The sequence below is a fragment of the Saimiri boliviensis genome, chromosome 13 (genome assembly GCF_048565385.1).
Source record: "Saimiri boliviensis isolate mSaiBol1 chromosome 13, mSaiBol1.pri, whole genome shotgun sequence".
Taxonomy (NCBI): domain Eukaryota; kingdom Metazoa; phylum Chordata; class Mammalia; order Primates; family Cebidae; genus Saimiri; species Saimiri boliviensis.
The window spans coordinates 46,417,786-46,431,747 of NC_133461.1; the positions used below are offsets into that span (position 1 = coordinate 46,417,786).

The 13,962-nt window shown below is 37.9% G+C and overlaps 1 protein-coding gene across 1 annotated transcript in view; it reads right to left on the reverse strand.

The window, feature by feature from the left end:
- Positions 1–6,548: 6,548 nt before the first annotated feature.
- Positions 6,549–13,962, reverse strand: part of DSG3 (desmoglein 3) — a 31,914-nt gene continuing 24,500 nt past the window's right edge. Inside the window, exons 13-16 of the mRNA XM_003924757.4 lie at positions 13,264–13,403; positions 12,884–12,947; positions 11,249–11,532; positions 6,549–9,436 (exon numbers count right to left, since the gene is read on the reverse strand). Coding sequence (XP_003924806.1) covers positions 8,810–9,436; positions 11,249–11,532; positions 12,884–12,947; positions 13,264–13,403 — 1,115 coding nt within the window. The 3' untranslated portion in view covers positions 6,549–8,809. The remainder of the gene's footprint in view (positions 9,437–11,248; positions 11,533–12,883; positions 12,948–13,263; positions 13,404–13,962) is intronic.

Consider the following 13,962-nt stretch of genomic DNA (forward strand, 5'->3'; position numbering starts at 1 on the left):
TCATAATGAAGAATCTATATCAACTAATGGGCAAAATAGCCAGCTAGCATTAAGTGACAATATTAAACTCACAAATATCAATATTAATCCTAAACTTAAATGGATTAAATGCCCCAATCAAAGACACGGACACGCGAATTGAATAGAAAGTCAAAACCCATCGGCACGCTGTATCCAGATCCATCTCATAAGCAGGGACACACGAAGACTCAAAACAAAAGTTTGGAGGAAGACTCACCAATAAAATGGAGAGAGAAAAAAAACAAAAACCAAAACAGGAGTTGTAACTTTCGTCTCTGACAAAATAGACTTTAATAGCAACAAAGACTAAAAGAAACAAAGAAGGACATCACATAATGGTAAAAGGATCAATGCAACAACAGGAGTCAATGATCATAAATATATATGCAGCCAATATAGGAGCACCCAGATACATAAGACAAGTTCTTAATGACTTATAAAGAGACTTGGACTCCTGTACAATAATAGCGGGAGACTTTGACACCACATTGTTAATATTCGATGGATCAACGAGATAGAAAATTAACAGGAACATTTATGATTTGAACTCAGACCTGGCACAAGTAAACTCAGTGAATATTTATAGAATTCTTCACCCCAGGTCCACAGAACATATATTTTTTTCAGTATCACATTACACCTATTTTGAAAGTGACCACATAAAAGGAAGTAAATCACTCTTCAGCATTTGCATAGCATTTCACAGATTTAAATGAAATATTGGTTGGCTGTTTGTTATTTTCTTCCCTTATTCCTTCCTCTCTCTGCTGTTAAGTACAATTATCGGCATAAAAGAGGTTTTTAATACCTATTTTTAGATTGCATTCCAGCCTGGGCAATAGAGCAAGGCTCCTGTTCTCTCTCCCCCTTTCTCTTTCTCTTTCTTTCAAAAGAAAAGAAAGCTGACCTCTTACTTACTTAGGCAATTGTCCACACATCTCTTTCTCTTTCTCTTTCTTTCAAAAGAAAAAGAAAGATGACCTCTTACTTACTTAGGCAATTGTCCACACTTTTACTGTAACATCTTCCTCCTCCCAGTGCCCTTCTCTTCCGCTGCAACAATATGTGAATGACATTATAGTTTGGAGAGAGTCACACCCATTTTATGCAGAATCAACTACAGTAAAGTTAAGTCAGTCAACAAAGGCTGCTTGTGATTAATTCTCTTATGGGTATGAGAAAGGAAGAAAGTGTACTTCTTTCTTAACTGTGGGATTAGAACATTAATCTGAAGTAAATAGTAAAGTTGATGACAAGTTAAGCAGAGCAGTACTGCAGGAAAGATTCAGAGCCGGATAAAGTCAAATCCATGTAAAAGCTCGTGTGAAGAATTGCTCTACGGTTCATAAATTGCCATGGCAAGTTTTCATTGTTTGACTCTGTGGGAAAATGAGTCTACTCTATGACTCAGAATTTTCAGTCATTGAAATCTTAAGTCTACAGTGTATGCTTGATGGGTCAGAATGTGAGGCCTGAGTCCAAGGTGTGCTTATGTGCACAGAAGTGGTCTACATGGACAGATGTGAAATGTGTGATTGGAGGGATGCTAGACGGTGTGTGTTCTCAAGTTGCTTTACCTCCTAGCTCAACAATAATGAAAATTCCCTTTGTTTATGTAGTTAACAAATATTCTAAGCATTAAAGGCACACATACTTCGGGTAGAAGTAGCAAAGTGCTTTTTGTAATTTACACCTTACTGTGAATAAATTCCTCAAACAATTAAAAAAACGCATCAACTAGTTAGAGCCAGTTTTTAGAGGAAGCAGGTAGCAGTGAATATGAAGATATTAGGCATGTCATGTACTAGAAATAATGAAAAAAACATGCAAAACTAAAGACAAATTTCACTTCCTTCCATTTTATGATGGGTCAGCTAGCATTTGGAAATAAGCTCATCTTACCCTGCCTAGCAACTTGGCACCATAAATCATATGGAAACTGAACATGAAAGTGTGATCTTTTTTGATGCAGCTTGTCACTCTTCTAGTAACATTAAAATAAATCTCCAATGGAAGCAGGGTCAATTAGCATCATTCTTTTCATGGTAATTTTCAAGTAATTGTTGTTGTTTTTTTTCCCCAAGCCATCTGGCTGTATCATCTAGCTGTCCCATCTAGCTGGTGGAAATGACATAGTATTCTTTGGGGAAGAAAGAAGCCATCCCTCCTGCCCATGACCCTTTTGCAACATGATAGAAATGACCTACAGGACCCTGTCATGCTTGATATACACCTGAATGAGGGAATTTCAGTCTTCATTTAGAAGCCTAAATTTACTCTTCCAGGGAAGCTCAACTGAAAAATGGCAATCATCAGGTGATTCTGATCAGTTTGGGTATACAAGATAACAATTTGATATGAACTAGCACATCTCCATTGGACTGTGTGTTCATTGGAATTCCCAGTGCCAAGAAGACTAGCTAGGTCAATCCTTGTGGCTAAGGCAAAAGATTAGTACAAAAGACATATTATGGTGGCAGTTTAGACTAGCAGAAAAAGAACCAGACTAGCCAATTCTTAACTCTGTCATTGATCCATGAATTACTTCACAGCTTCAGGTTAAGCATCTATGGAAAAGGAGGGCTTTGGATCATACAATAGGGATATTTTGAGATTCGGTGGTTTCAGTGGTTTGTGCATTAGTACTCTTAACTTTGAGATGATTGGATTCATTTTGAAGATTTAAGATACAGTAAAAAAAATGAAAACAAATCTTTATGAGCATTTACAATGTTCAAAGTGCATTCTTGTAATTTTACAGAAACTCTGTGAAGTAGAAGCTATTATTATCTTCATAATAATAGTACAGAGTGGTTCAGAGAGATTAAGTAACTTGCCCCAAACCATAAAGCTAGTAAGTCAGGAAATGGGGATTTGAACTCAAGTATATAGTTTATCTCCAAAGCCTGAACTCTTAACCATTAACTTAAATGCACAAAAAGGACAAAACAGAAAAATTTTAAAGTTTAACTTTTGTTAATTATTAAAATATAACATAGAGTTATTTTTGATTAATAGATGGAATGAGATTTTTAAAATTTCTCTTAGCTCCTTCAGTAGTGGTGTCTTATTTTTTATTTTTTGGAAACTTTAATAGGTTTTCTTAGCTTGGCAACTCACTCTCTATATTCATAAACATCTCCTGACTTGTTCCTTCAGTGGAGATACCCTTTTCTAGCCAGAGTTGGCAAAACAAGGCAATAGCATGCATCCGCTTGTTTGAGAGGCCCTGGGTGAGCCTTTGTTGCATAAAGTAGAAGATCTGCTATTGTCTAGGTAGCATATGCCTTCATTATTAGTTTGCCTCTTTGAAAGAATATTCAAAGACCAGCTCAAAGAGTACAGTTCCAGGATCCAAGAGAATGTATGCAGAAAGAGTGGCAAGTTAGAAAATCAACTTAGATATCAGATAGTTAGCAGCTACAAAATATGTTCTGAGGAAAAATTCATAGCAATTTATAACAGCTGAGAAAAAGATGAAGGTTGATGCTGTCAGAAGTTACTAGACTAAGGATTTGGTTATTGCATGCTTTTTGCTAATTAAACATTGGGGATGTCAGGCCTGGTTGAAAATAATTAAAGTCAGATCAAATAAGATTTCTTCACTATACCTTACCTAAAGAAATTTAGGTGAAAAATCTAGGTGATAATTATAGTTAGTTTCTAAAATAATAAAGCTAGATAGCAGAATTCTTAAATGAGGGAAGTTTGTGTCTGCAATGAGCACTATGCATTAACGTCTGGTCCATAGATTTGATAATGGAAAGACTCTGCTTTAGCTATGCCAAGCCATGAGCTTACCTGAGGTAAGAGTGTGGGGGTGTGTTTCTTTTGTTTGAGTTACAACTGTATAAATCTTATTGCCAATAGAAGTCAGCTGAACAGGAGAAGACATGACTGAAGTTAATCTCATATTTTGCGTTTAAATACTCATTTTTGACTTAGTAACAATGTCTTCTTGCAGGATTGAAAATCATGTCATTATGCCATTTAAATAAATACAGGATTACCTGATTCTTTACTGTTTTATAATCAAGAAAGTTCTTTGCAATTCTTCTTTTGATTAAGGAAGAACATAAATACCTCTTCTGCCTTCTGGGAAAATGAGGACATACACATTATTTCAATATCAATGCTTTGCTTATATTATCACCATTTGATTCTCTGTGTTGTCACATAAAATTCACTGTTTGCTAACTTAATGATGAATTCTGCACACAGAAAACATCAGAGATGTTGTGAGGTATGAAAGTGAAAATATAGTGGTACCATGTTCTTCAAGAGAATAAAAGTAGAAACAGAGCTGATTTCAAGGAGTAAACAATTTGTAATTGTTAAAATATGTTCTTTTCCACAGGTCATGGAAACACTGAGCTGGAAGGACTTGTTTAAGATAATCATTTTAGCTCTAGATACATTTCATACAACCTCTTCTAAATAGTGTTTTATCAAAGTAACTCTTAGAGGGTTACTGAAAAAGAGATTCCAAGTGGTTTTCTTCAGTTCTTACAACATCAGTTGTAATTGTACAAAACTGCATTTTAATTTTGCGTTAAAATACAAAAATTGTAATTTAAATTCAGCTAAATACTTGTTTCGGCAATTTAGGCTTTTGGCTCATTCTTATTGGTTATTGATTGTGGAACAGACCTGGTCACTGACCCCTGCAAGAAGAACCTCCACATGTACTTCAAAATAGCAGCAAATCATGTATTAGCATTCTCTCTCTGTCACTCTCTCTCTTCCTCCCACACACACATACACCTACATTATATTACTTCTTTAATCTTTAAAATTACATCTAGGCTTCTAGTTCTTTTTATATTTTTCATTTTCTTTGTATTCTTTCTAATTTTTAATGTTCTACTCAAATCTTAGAGCTGCAAGTGAACAGATTTTTCTGAGAGTAGTATTTATTTATTTCGAGGTAACTATCGATAAACTTTTACATTTGTGTCATGTACTGTGCAACGTTGAGAAAGTTACTTTGCTTCTCTGAGTCTCTGTTTCCATGCCTGCAATCTAAGGATTACTCTAGAATGGAATTAGAGTATCTAGCTCTCTTGGCCACCTGGTAACCCTCACCAACGTCTCTTTTCTTCTTCTTCTGATAACTGCTTCCATTTGTACTTGCTCTTCAGACATTATCCTGGAGTTTTAACTATCTCTATTGGGTCTCTTTTATTTTTTTGTATTTACAAAAATGAATCAAATTGTGGAAGAAAAAGAAAGTAAAGACACCGCCAGAGAATGGCTGATATATTTGGCCACGGAGGGAATCTCAGCACACTCTGGACAGCAAAGCAGGAGGAGTCTCAACGTTCATCCTGGAAAACATGTGTGGCTTCTGGCCCCTGGGATTTAAATGATTGTCTGTCTTCTTGTCTTATCAATTATCCCTTTTACATAAAACCATCTCAGACTATGTTACTGAATGCTGTTAAACCATCTAATCTCTAATCCAGTATTCCTCTTTGTAGACCCAGAAAAAGATATGAGACAACGTGGAAATGCAAGACTAAGAAGGATTCTTTGCTGTTACTCGTTTCTGAATTGTTAGTTGCATTGAAACTAGTCAGTTGAATGTGTTCCCTTCATACTCTTACCTCGTGTATGAAGGTCCTCAAGTTAAACTAAACCAATTTTGTCATTTGTGTTCCTTGAACTTTGGGGTTTTATCTACATGACTTTCATTTTCCTGGAATTGATTTGAAACATTTGAGTTAAGCCAACGGCCAGTCTTCACTCAGGATTTGCTTTAGTCCAGTTTTTTTCTCCCCATACTCTGTCTCTAAGCCTCATTGTCCAGATTTAAGAAGGAGGAAGGTCAGCCAGAAGATAGTTCTGAAGGGTTGGAGGGACTTGTTTTGTGGCATCTTTTAAAAGAAGGCATAAGGACTTTAGCATTTACAGAGAAACAGTTCCACGTCTGGGCCGATGGCTTCCACCAGTGATATGTGACACGTTTTTCATCAATCAAGATTGTAAACATTACCTTCGCTTTACTCCAACATTTTTCTCCAAGTTATCTTAGCATGTCACAATTTTGGAATGTCACAATTATTTCTCAGTTACATGAGAGACAGCTGCAACTGATAAAATAAACAGTAAATGACTTAAAGCATCCAGTTAGTAAAGTCTTTCTGCCCTGACCTCATCCAGCACTCTCTCCTGCAATCTGTCCACCTGAAATCACTCCAAATCTTGAGATACTTCCTTCCTGCCTGGAAGAGGCAGAAAAGGAATCAGCTAGAAAAAATATCTAAAATACGGATACAAATACATATGTGAGTCATTTTACATCGGGGGTCCCCACCCCCACCCCCAGAGGTACCAGTCCATCGCCTCTCAGGAAGCAGGCTACAGCAGGAGGTGAGCTGCAGCCAAGTGAGCAATCCAGCTTGAGCTCCGCCTCCTGTCAGATCAGCAGTGGCGTTAGATTCTCACAGGAGCACAAACCCTGCTGTGAACTGTGCATGTGAGGGATCTAGGTTGCCTACTCCTTAGGAGAATCTAATGCCTGATGATCTGAGGTGGAACAGTTTCATCCCGAAACCATCCCTGCCACCATCTGTGGAAAGATGGTCTTCCACAAAGCTGGTCCCTGGTGCCAGAAAGGTTTGGGACTGCTGTTTTATAATATTTCTTAATAACTATTAATATAGAGAGTAGTGCAGCTTTTACTTATAAATGTATTGCTGGTTTTATTATTACAATGTTATACCGTTTATGGTTTAATACATACGGTTCAAAATTTATAATACATCAAGTAGTACAGTTTTAAAATTTTCTGCTTAAAACAAGTTTTGTGTACGAAATACAGTTACATTTTACGTGGCAAATCAATGTTTCAGTCATTCTAAAGACGGTGACAGTTTTTGAAATTTAAAAATACATGTAATTTCAATTTCTCTCTTATATAACCTTTATTACTATAGCATGGTTTCCTCTGCAGTTTAACAATGCAGCAAAATTCCCATTTCATGGTAAGGTGGGTTTTAAGAGGCAAGGTTAAAATGCTTTGGGGATCCTGAATACACCTTTGCACTTCAAATAAGAGTTACGGTTATTAATTTAACCCTCACGCATATGCAGAGGCACAAGTCAACTGCATGCACAATAGACCCCAGAGCGAGCCACTGTTGAGAAGCAAGGGGAGCATCAGGAAGAACAGGACTTATCCAGCAGGACTCAGGACTTACCCAGCAGCTGAACAGGCACATTGTTCTAGCTCCTCCCACCTAAGACAGGCACATTGAAAGCCTTGTTGCAGTAGCTCCTCCGTCTCTGGAAGCGCAGGCTGCCTGCACTTCTGCAGCTGCTCTAGCACCTGTGTTCTGGTAGTCAGGGTACCAGGGAGAGGGAGGAGCAGCAGGGTGGGGGGTATTTAGGGGACCTCTGTCCTTTAGGACCACACCCTTCTAGGTGAAAACACAAACACTTGATTACTTTACATTCCACTTGAAAAAACAAATTTAGGTTTTGAATATGGCAAAAAAAAATAAGAAAGGAAAATATAAAACTCTGTATTTTATATACACTAAAGAAAAATGGAGATTGATCTTGTGACCAGCTAAGACAGTATCAGTAAGCAGGTGAGGTAGGGTGCTTTCTATGGGCTAAAGGGTGAATATCTTGAATGACCAGAAATGACTCGAAGAGCTAGATTACTACCATGGTAGCATGCATGAAGTAATATATCTAAACCTTTGCTAACCTAACATTATTACCCTCAAGCCTTATTATCCTCAAGCATTAAATGGCCGTAGCTGTTCAATTTAAAAGCAAGGCTTAAAAAAATAGCAGTTACTCATAATACCCTTTCTGTATCCCTTTTTGACTTGAAAATTATTTCATCAACGACTTTTCTGAAATGCTGCTTATAATACATATTCACAGATTGCCCCATGTGTTATTCTAGTCATTGGCCTTTTTTGCATATTAAAAAAAGCCATGTTTTGTATTCCTACAAAATCTGCAGACATTGTTAACATAATACGCGTCACTATACATCATATGTATGCTACATCTACTCAGTGACATTTAAAAAATGAGCTATTTTCAAGACTAACACAGGATCTGTTACTGTGATGTGTGTAGGAAGGAGCTCAGTGTAAAATATTTTCTTTGGATAGATCCTTTCAAAGTGATTAAAACACACAAAATACTATTTATACTATACTAAACTTTCTTAAATGTTCTATGATATTTCTATTTCAAAATTATCTGTGGAATATGTGAAACATAGATGCAGCAAATTTAACGCATAAGCTTATACCCCTTAGCTTGAGCAAAAGACACACGTTATGGTCTCCCAGCACCAAGAAGATGGAAGAAATTCAACTGCAACAATTTCCCTTGTTCCAAGCACTCCAAATGCTTTAGCAAATACCTTGTGATTCTTACATCATTATCAATGACATAAGAAAAGGCTACAGAGACAAGAATCAGCGCTCCTGACTCCAGGTGCTTAATCCACTAAACCACACTGCATTTAAAAATGATAAACACCTTCTTTTGGCAGTGGAAAAACAGAAGCTTAAGAATGTTTAGGAAAATTTCCTGGCGAATATGATCTTAAGGATTTTGAAAAACTTTAAGATTTACTACAATTTGAATAGTACTCGAGAATTAGCGTGACAACATACCACTTTTGGGGTATGAGTTGATGAGAGAAGCTGATAAGTGCCAAATTACTAGCCCAATAAAGTGAGCTTTGCTATGCTCTTTTGAATAATTTAGTCCAAAGATCCAGATTTGGTCAGTGTGCTATTCCAGTTCATTCTGGTCATATTAGACGGGAACAAGGATCTTCTGTACACAGCATAGTGTGTGACCCTCGTAGCTGCGTTGGTAGTGGCGTCGGGCCAGCTAGGTTGCCAGGAACACTGGAAACGGGACAGATCACCCTTTCTGTCACTATCACATTTTGCGTGAGAAGTGGATCAAAGCCTGAAGTGGAAGGTTGCACGAGGGAACCAGAAGCCGAGTAAGTCTCCGTTACCAAATAGTTACCGTGCTGCAGAGGGTCAGGGATGGTAACAGCTGGTTGGACAGACCCAGAGGCAGACAAAGCAGAAGCTCCTTGACTTCCTGACAAAGTCTGGCACTTAACGAATCCTGGCTGCGGAACTTCTTTGGAATGGCCACAGGATTCAGTTCCATAACCCCTGTCTTTAGAGGGTGGCTGAACTTGTTTGCCTTCGTCATCAACACCAAGGCTTATCTCTGCAAGTTTTTTAAATTTGGGGCCAAGTGAGTCCAAGAAGCTGTCATCCAGGTCATCAGCGATAAAACTGCAACAACCCACGGAGCCCACAGGAGAACCAGTGGCATCTGCGCCTTCATTATCATAGATCAACAAGCAGTCATTTGCTTCCTGACCATTGTCTTCCTCCGCACAGGCAAACGCTTTCTAAGATGGAGAAAAAGTTGAAAAAAAAAAAAATTTTAAGAAAGAATCAATTGAGAAATATAATACTGTTTGTAGAACTTGTTTAGATTTTAAGTGTCCAAATTAGGTAATTCACAGAAGTAAAGGACACTGTCTATTAACAATCTTGTTGAAAAAATTATCTGGTTTGGATAATAGTATGGTTGACATTCCCTCAAAATTGGGCTAGATGTTTGCTAGATTCTATCAACCTTGTGGGAGCCTGATCTGTGACTGTTAGGCACATCCCAACTAGAAATATCCCGAGAGTCGTCATCCCAAACAGCTCCTCCCTTTCTCCCCTGGCCCCATAATCTTTCTTTAAACACAGTGTCACCCTTTGTCTGCTTGGATACTAGGTCAGACCCCAGCACTTACCCGTATTGATACCAAGCTCAATGTGAGATCCATTCTAACCATGCCTCTCTGCCCACTGATCTTTGGTTATCAAATGAGAGGCAAGCATCCTACCTTTCAAAGTCTTCTCCGTTTTCGTACCCATGTTCCTTTTCTGTTCTATGCTTCCTGACACGTCATTCCTCCCATCACTGATCTTCCCTCCTATTCCTTTTTCCTCCTTTTGGTGGGGGGTCATTAACCCAGTGGTTCTTCAACTTTTTTAGACCCAGACTCCTTTGATAATGTGAATACTATAACCCTCTCTTAGGAAAATATACACACAGGTATTTGATGATATAGAAAATACAAAACGAACTGCTTTGTACTTTTTTTTTTTTGAGACAGAGTCTCGATTTTGTCACCCAGATTGGAGTGCAGTGGCTTAATCTTGGCTCACTGCAGCCTCTGCCACCTGTGTTCAAGTGAGCCTCCAGCCTCAGCCTCTTGAGTAGCTGGGACTATAGGCGCCTGCCACCATGCCCGGCTAATTTTTGTATCTTTAGTAAAGATGGGGTTTCACCATATTGGCCAGGCTGGTCTCGATCTCCTGACCTCGTGATCCGCCCACCTTGGACTCCCAAAGTGCTGGGATTACAGATGTCTTTTTTTTTCTTTTTTGAGATGGAGTCTCTCTCTGTCACCCAGGCTGGAGTGCAGTGGCGTGATCTCGGCTCACTGCAACCTCTACTTCCCAGGTTCAAGTGATTCTCCTGCCTCAGCCTCACAAGTAACTGAGACTACAGGCATGTGCCACCACGCCTGGCTAATTTTTTGTGTTTTAAGTAGAGATGGGGTTTCACTGTGTTAACCAGTATGGTCTCCATCTCTTGATCTCATAAAGTGCTGGGATTATAGGTGTGAGCCACTGCCCCCAGCCAAGCTGCTTTGTGTTCTTAAAGAAGATGCTGGAGAGTCTCACGTAAAAGAGATTTGCTCTCAGTTGTTTGTCCAGTTGGAGGAATGCGATGCTACTTGCTATATGCTCTCATGTTAACGTTATCTCCTTATTCTTCTTTTATTTTTAATTTGTTTATTTTACAGACAAGGTCTCACTCTGTGACCCAGGTTGGAGTGCAATGGCACCATCATAGCTCACTGCAGCCTCCACCTTCTGGGTGCAAGCAATCCTCCTCCCTCAGCTTCCTGAGTAGCTGCAGGCATGCACCACTATGCCTGGCTCCCATTCTTCTTTGGATCAGTTACCCAATTTTGACAGCCACTTTAGGTTATCTGTATTATTTTTGCAAAACAAAACAAAGTGAAAACAAATCATTTTTCTCTTACATTTTAACAAGGTATAAATAGAAAGAATGGCAAAACTGAAGTATTTAAACAAATAAAAAGACCTCTAATGTAAATAAGACAACAAAGCCACAAATTTTTTCACCAAATTACCTGGGAAAAGTAGGAGTCTAGAAAATTCATGTTTATTGCCCCGTCAGCATACTCCTTATTGGTTCCTCCAGTGGAATGCCTTGTTCTCATGGTTCCAGACTGCCCCGAGGAACAGATGCCAAGTCCAGTGGCTGGCCCGAATCCTGCAGCAGCTCCTGACACTGTCCCTGCTGCAAAGCCTGCAGCACTTCCGGATCCATTAGCTGCTCCAAGCTTAGTGGTCATTTCCATTCCTGAAGCACCTTCCGCCACTGTCCCTCTGGCATACGTATTTGTACAAACTTCTAAAAACAAGGGCGAATATTCTATAATATCTTACGCTATTATTTGTTGCATTTTTATAAAACAGGTCTTGGGTGTCTATGAGGAAGTCACCATGTAAGCAAGTAAGTGGGAGAAAATACAATGATCTGACTAGATGTGATAAAATCCCACAGTGTGTCACGTAAGAGTCATAGAGGAGGGTGTACAAACAGGTGAAAAAGCTCTAAAAGTATACTAATTATAAAAGTGTACAAAGAAACAAGACTTTCAATGACAACACCTAGAAATAGAAAAGACAGGATATTCAGTACACAGTTATGGGAAGCTTCTAATGCAATGCTTGTTTGTTTTCATGAAAAAACAGTATAATTAAGCAGTCATATGGGCTCAATATGGAAAATATATGTTTCCAAAGAGGAAACATACATAATGCAATCATGCAAATTAGCATGTCTTGGTACCTAAAGAAAATTTAACAAATCACGACTATTTGTTACCTCTACATTATGCTTTAATGGAAAGCTATTTTTTTCTAGATAATTCTTTATATAGTTCTTGTCATGTGATTCGAATGGGAAAAACAGGTGAGGATTGGAGCTTCTGATAAAGGAAGACAGCTATATATCTGGGGAAATTTCTTGCAGACTGTGCAGGATGGACACTTGAAAACAATCTAAGTATGCAATTAAGCAAAATTTTAATATTAGGTGTTAAGTGCTATTGTTCTTTGAGTAGTTGTGGCACTCAGATAACATTAATGAAATCACCACTTGGTAAAAACCAAAGAAATAAACAAATTCACCTGTATGACAACATAATTGATCATGTCCTATTATGACTGAATGCAGGAATTAGTAATTGAACTGAAATCAGGATGCTGTTAGTTCTGGGGAAGGATGAAGGGAACAGGATCAAGGATGTGCACATGAGGCTTTAACTGAGAATATGATCCATGTTTGGAATAGACAAAGTTGGGTGGTGGATACACAGATGTTTGTTATGTTTTCCTTTACATTTTTCATATGTGTGAAGTCTTTCCTAAAGACGTTCCAATTTTTTGTCTTTCCAATTAAAAAATTAGTAATTGATTGCCTGAGAACTATACTTCACTAAAGTTTGGAAAAAGTATAACACATCTTTAGTTATTGAGAATGGTGGCATCCATGGATAAATTAATTTGCTGAAGCCAGACATGTCAGGGAATTGACTAATATACAAATATTAAAACAGCCTTTTGCCATTTCTGTGGTAACAGCTCCTGACATGTGCACACAGATGCAAATTATGAAGAAGATAATTTTAAACACTTCTTATTTTTGAATATGTCTCACTTAACTCACCATTGCTTTCAAAAATTTGATGTCCACTTACCAGAACTTTCTATGAAATCAACTCCATTGGCTGTTACAGAAGGCACACAAATATTTGTTATTTCCTGCAAAACATGTGAAATATAAATGCATTTAAAAGTGAACCAGATTTCAGAGCAGTATAGTGAAATGTGATCTTTTGCAAATGATAGCATTACAAGAAGTACAAATTCTTGCAGGAATAACTATTTTTATGATTTGCCATCTGAAGAGTCTGAAGAGCGAAAATCCTAAAAGCCTCCATCTATTCAGCACTGACTCTCAAACTGAAGGTCAAGAAATCTCTTATTTGTATATCCCTTTGCCTCTTTTCCTATCTCAATATAAATCAAACATTTTCCCTATGTGTTGAAATAAATAATTCATCAACTGGATGCTTACCTTGTCTTCAGGATGGGCTCCTTCGATTCCCCACTGATGAATTGTTCCTTCTGAGCCATCAGGAACTGGGATAAAACCACCTGTCACTCCCCCAGTAGAACCTGCCCCACAGTCACAGGTCAACAGCAGAAGAGGGGCCACTAGTAAAAAACAAAACAAAACATCAGAACACTTGACTCATTTAGGAACTATTTAACATGACAATTTTCAGAAATGTTACAGAGAAAATACAATATCTTAAACATTAAACATTAGTAGAAAATTCCTAATGAAAACCAAAATTAGTTTCTACAAATAAAACTTGGTAAAGTAAGCATGCTAAAATTTCATGTGATTATGAAACTGAAGGAGACAGATCAGATCATTTCTCTTTTTTTTGTATATTGTCTTAAAATAGGCACTGATGTATGAGGAAAGTGGCTCTTTGGCTCCTCAATCCTTTCCTTTAATACATTTTTATGATTATTGCATTTATTTGCACATGTCTGGGCTATGTATATTGTGTCAGGTGAATACACAGATGAATATATGACCTGAATGGTCCTGATTTTAGGTGGGAATGATAATGTTTTGGTAATCTAGTCTCTAACTATCTCTTAGTAAACAGTAATTAGCCAGAAAACTCCCTCAGTAACTAGGGCGATAGCCTACAAATGGCTATCAATGCATTCTTAATTACGATTTAAGAATTTGAGCTTG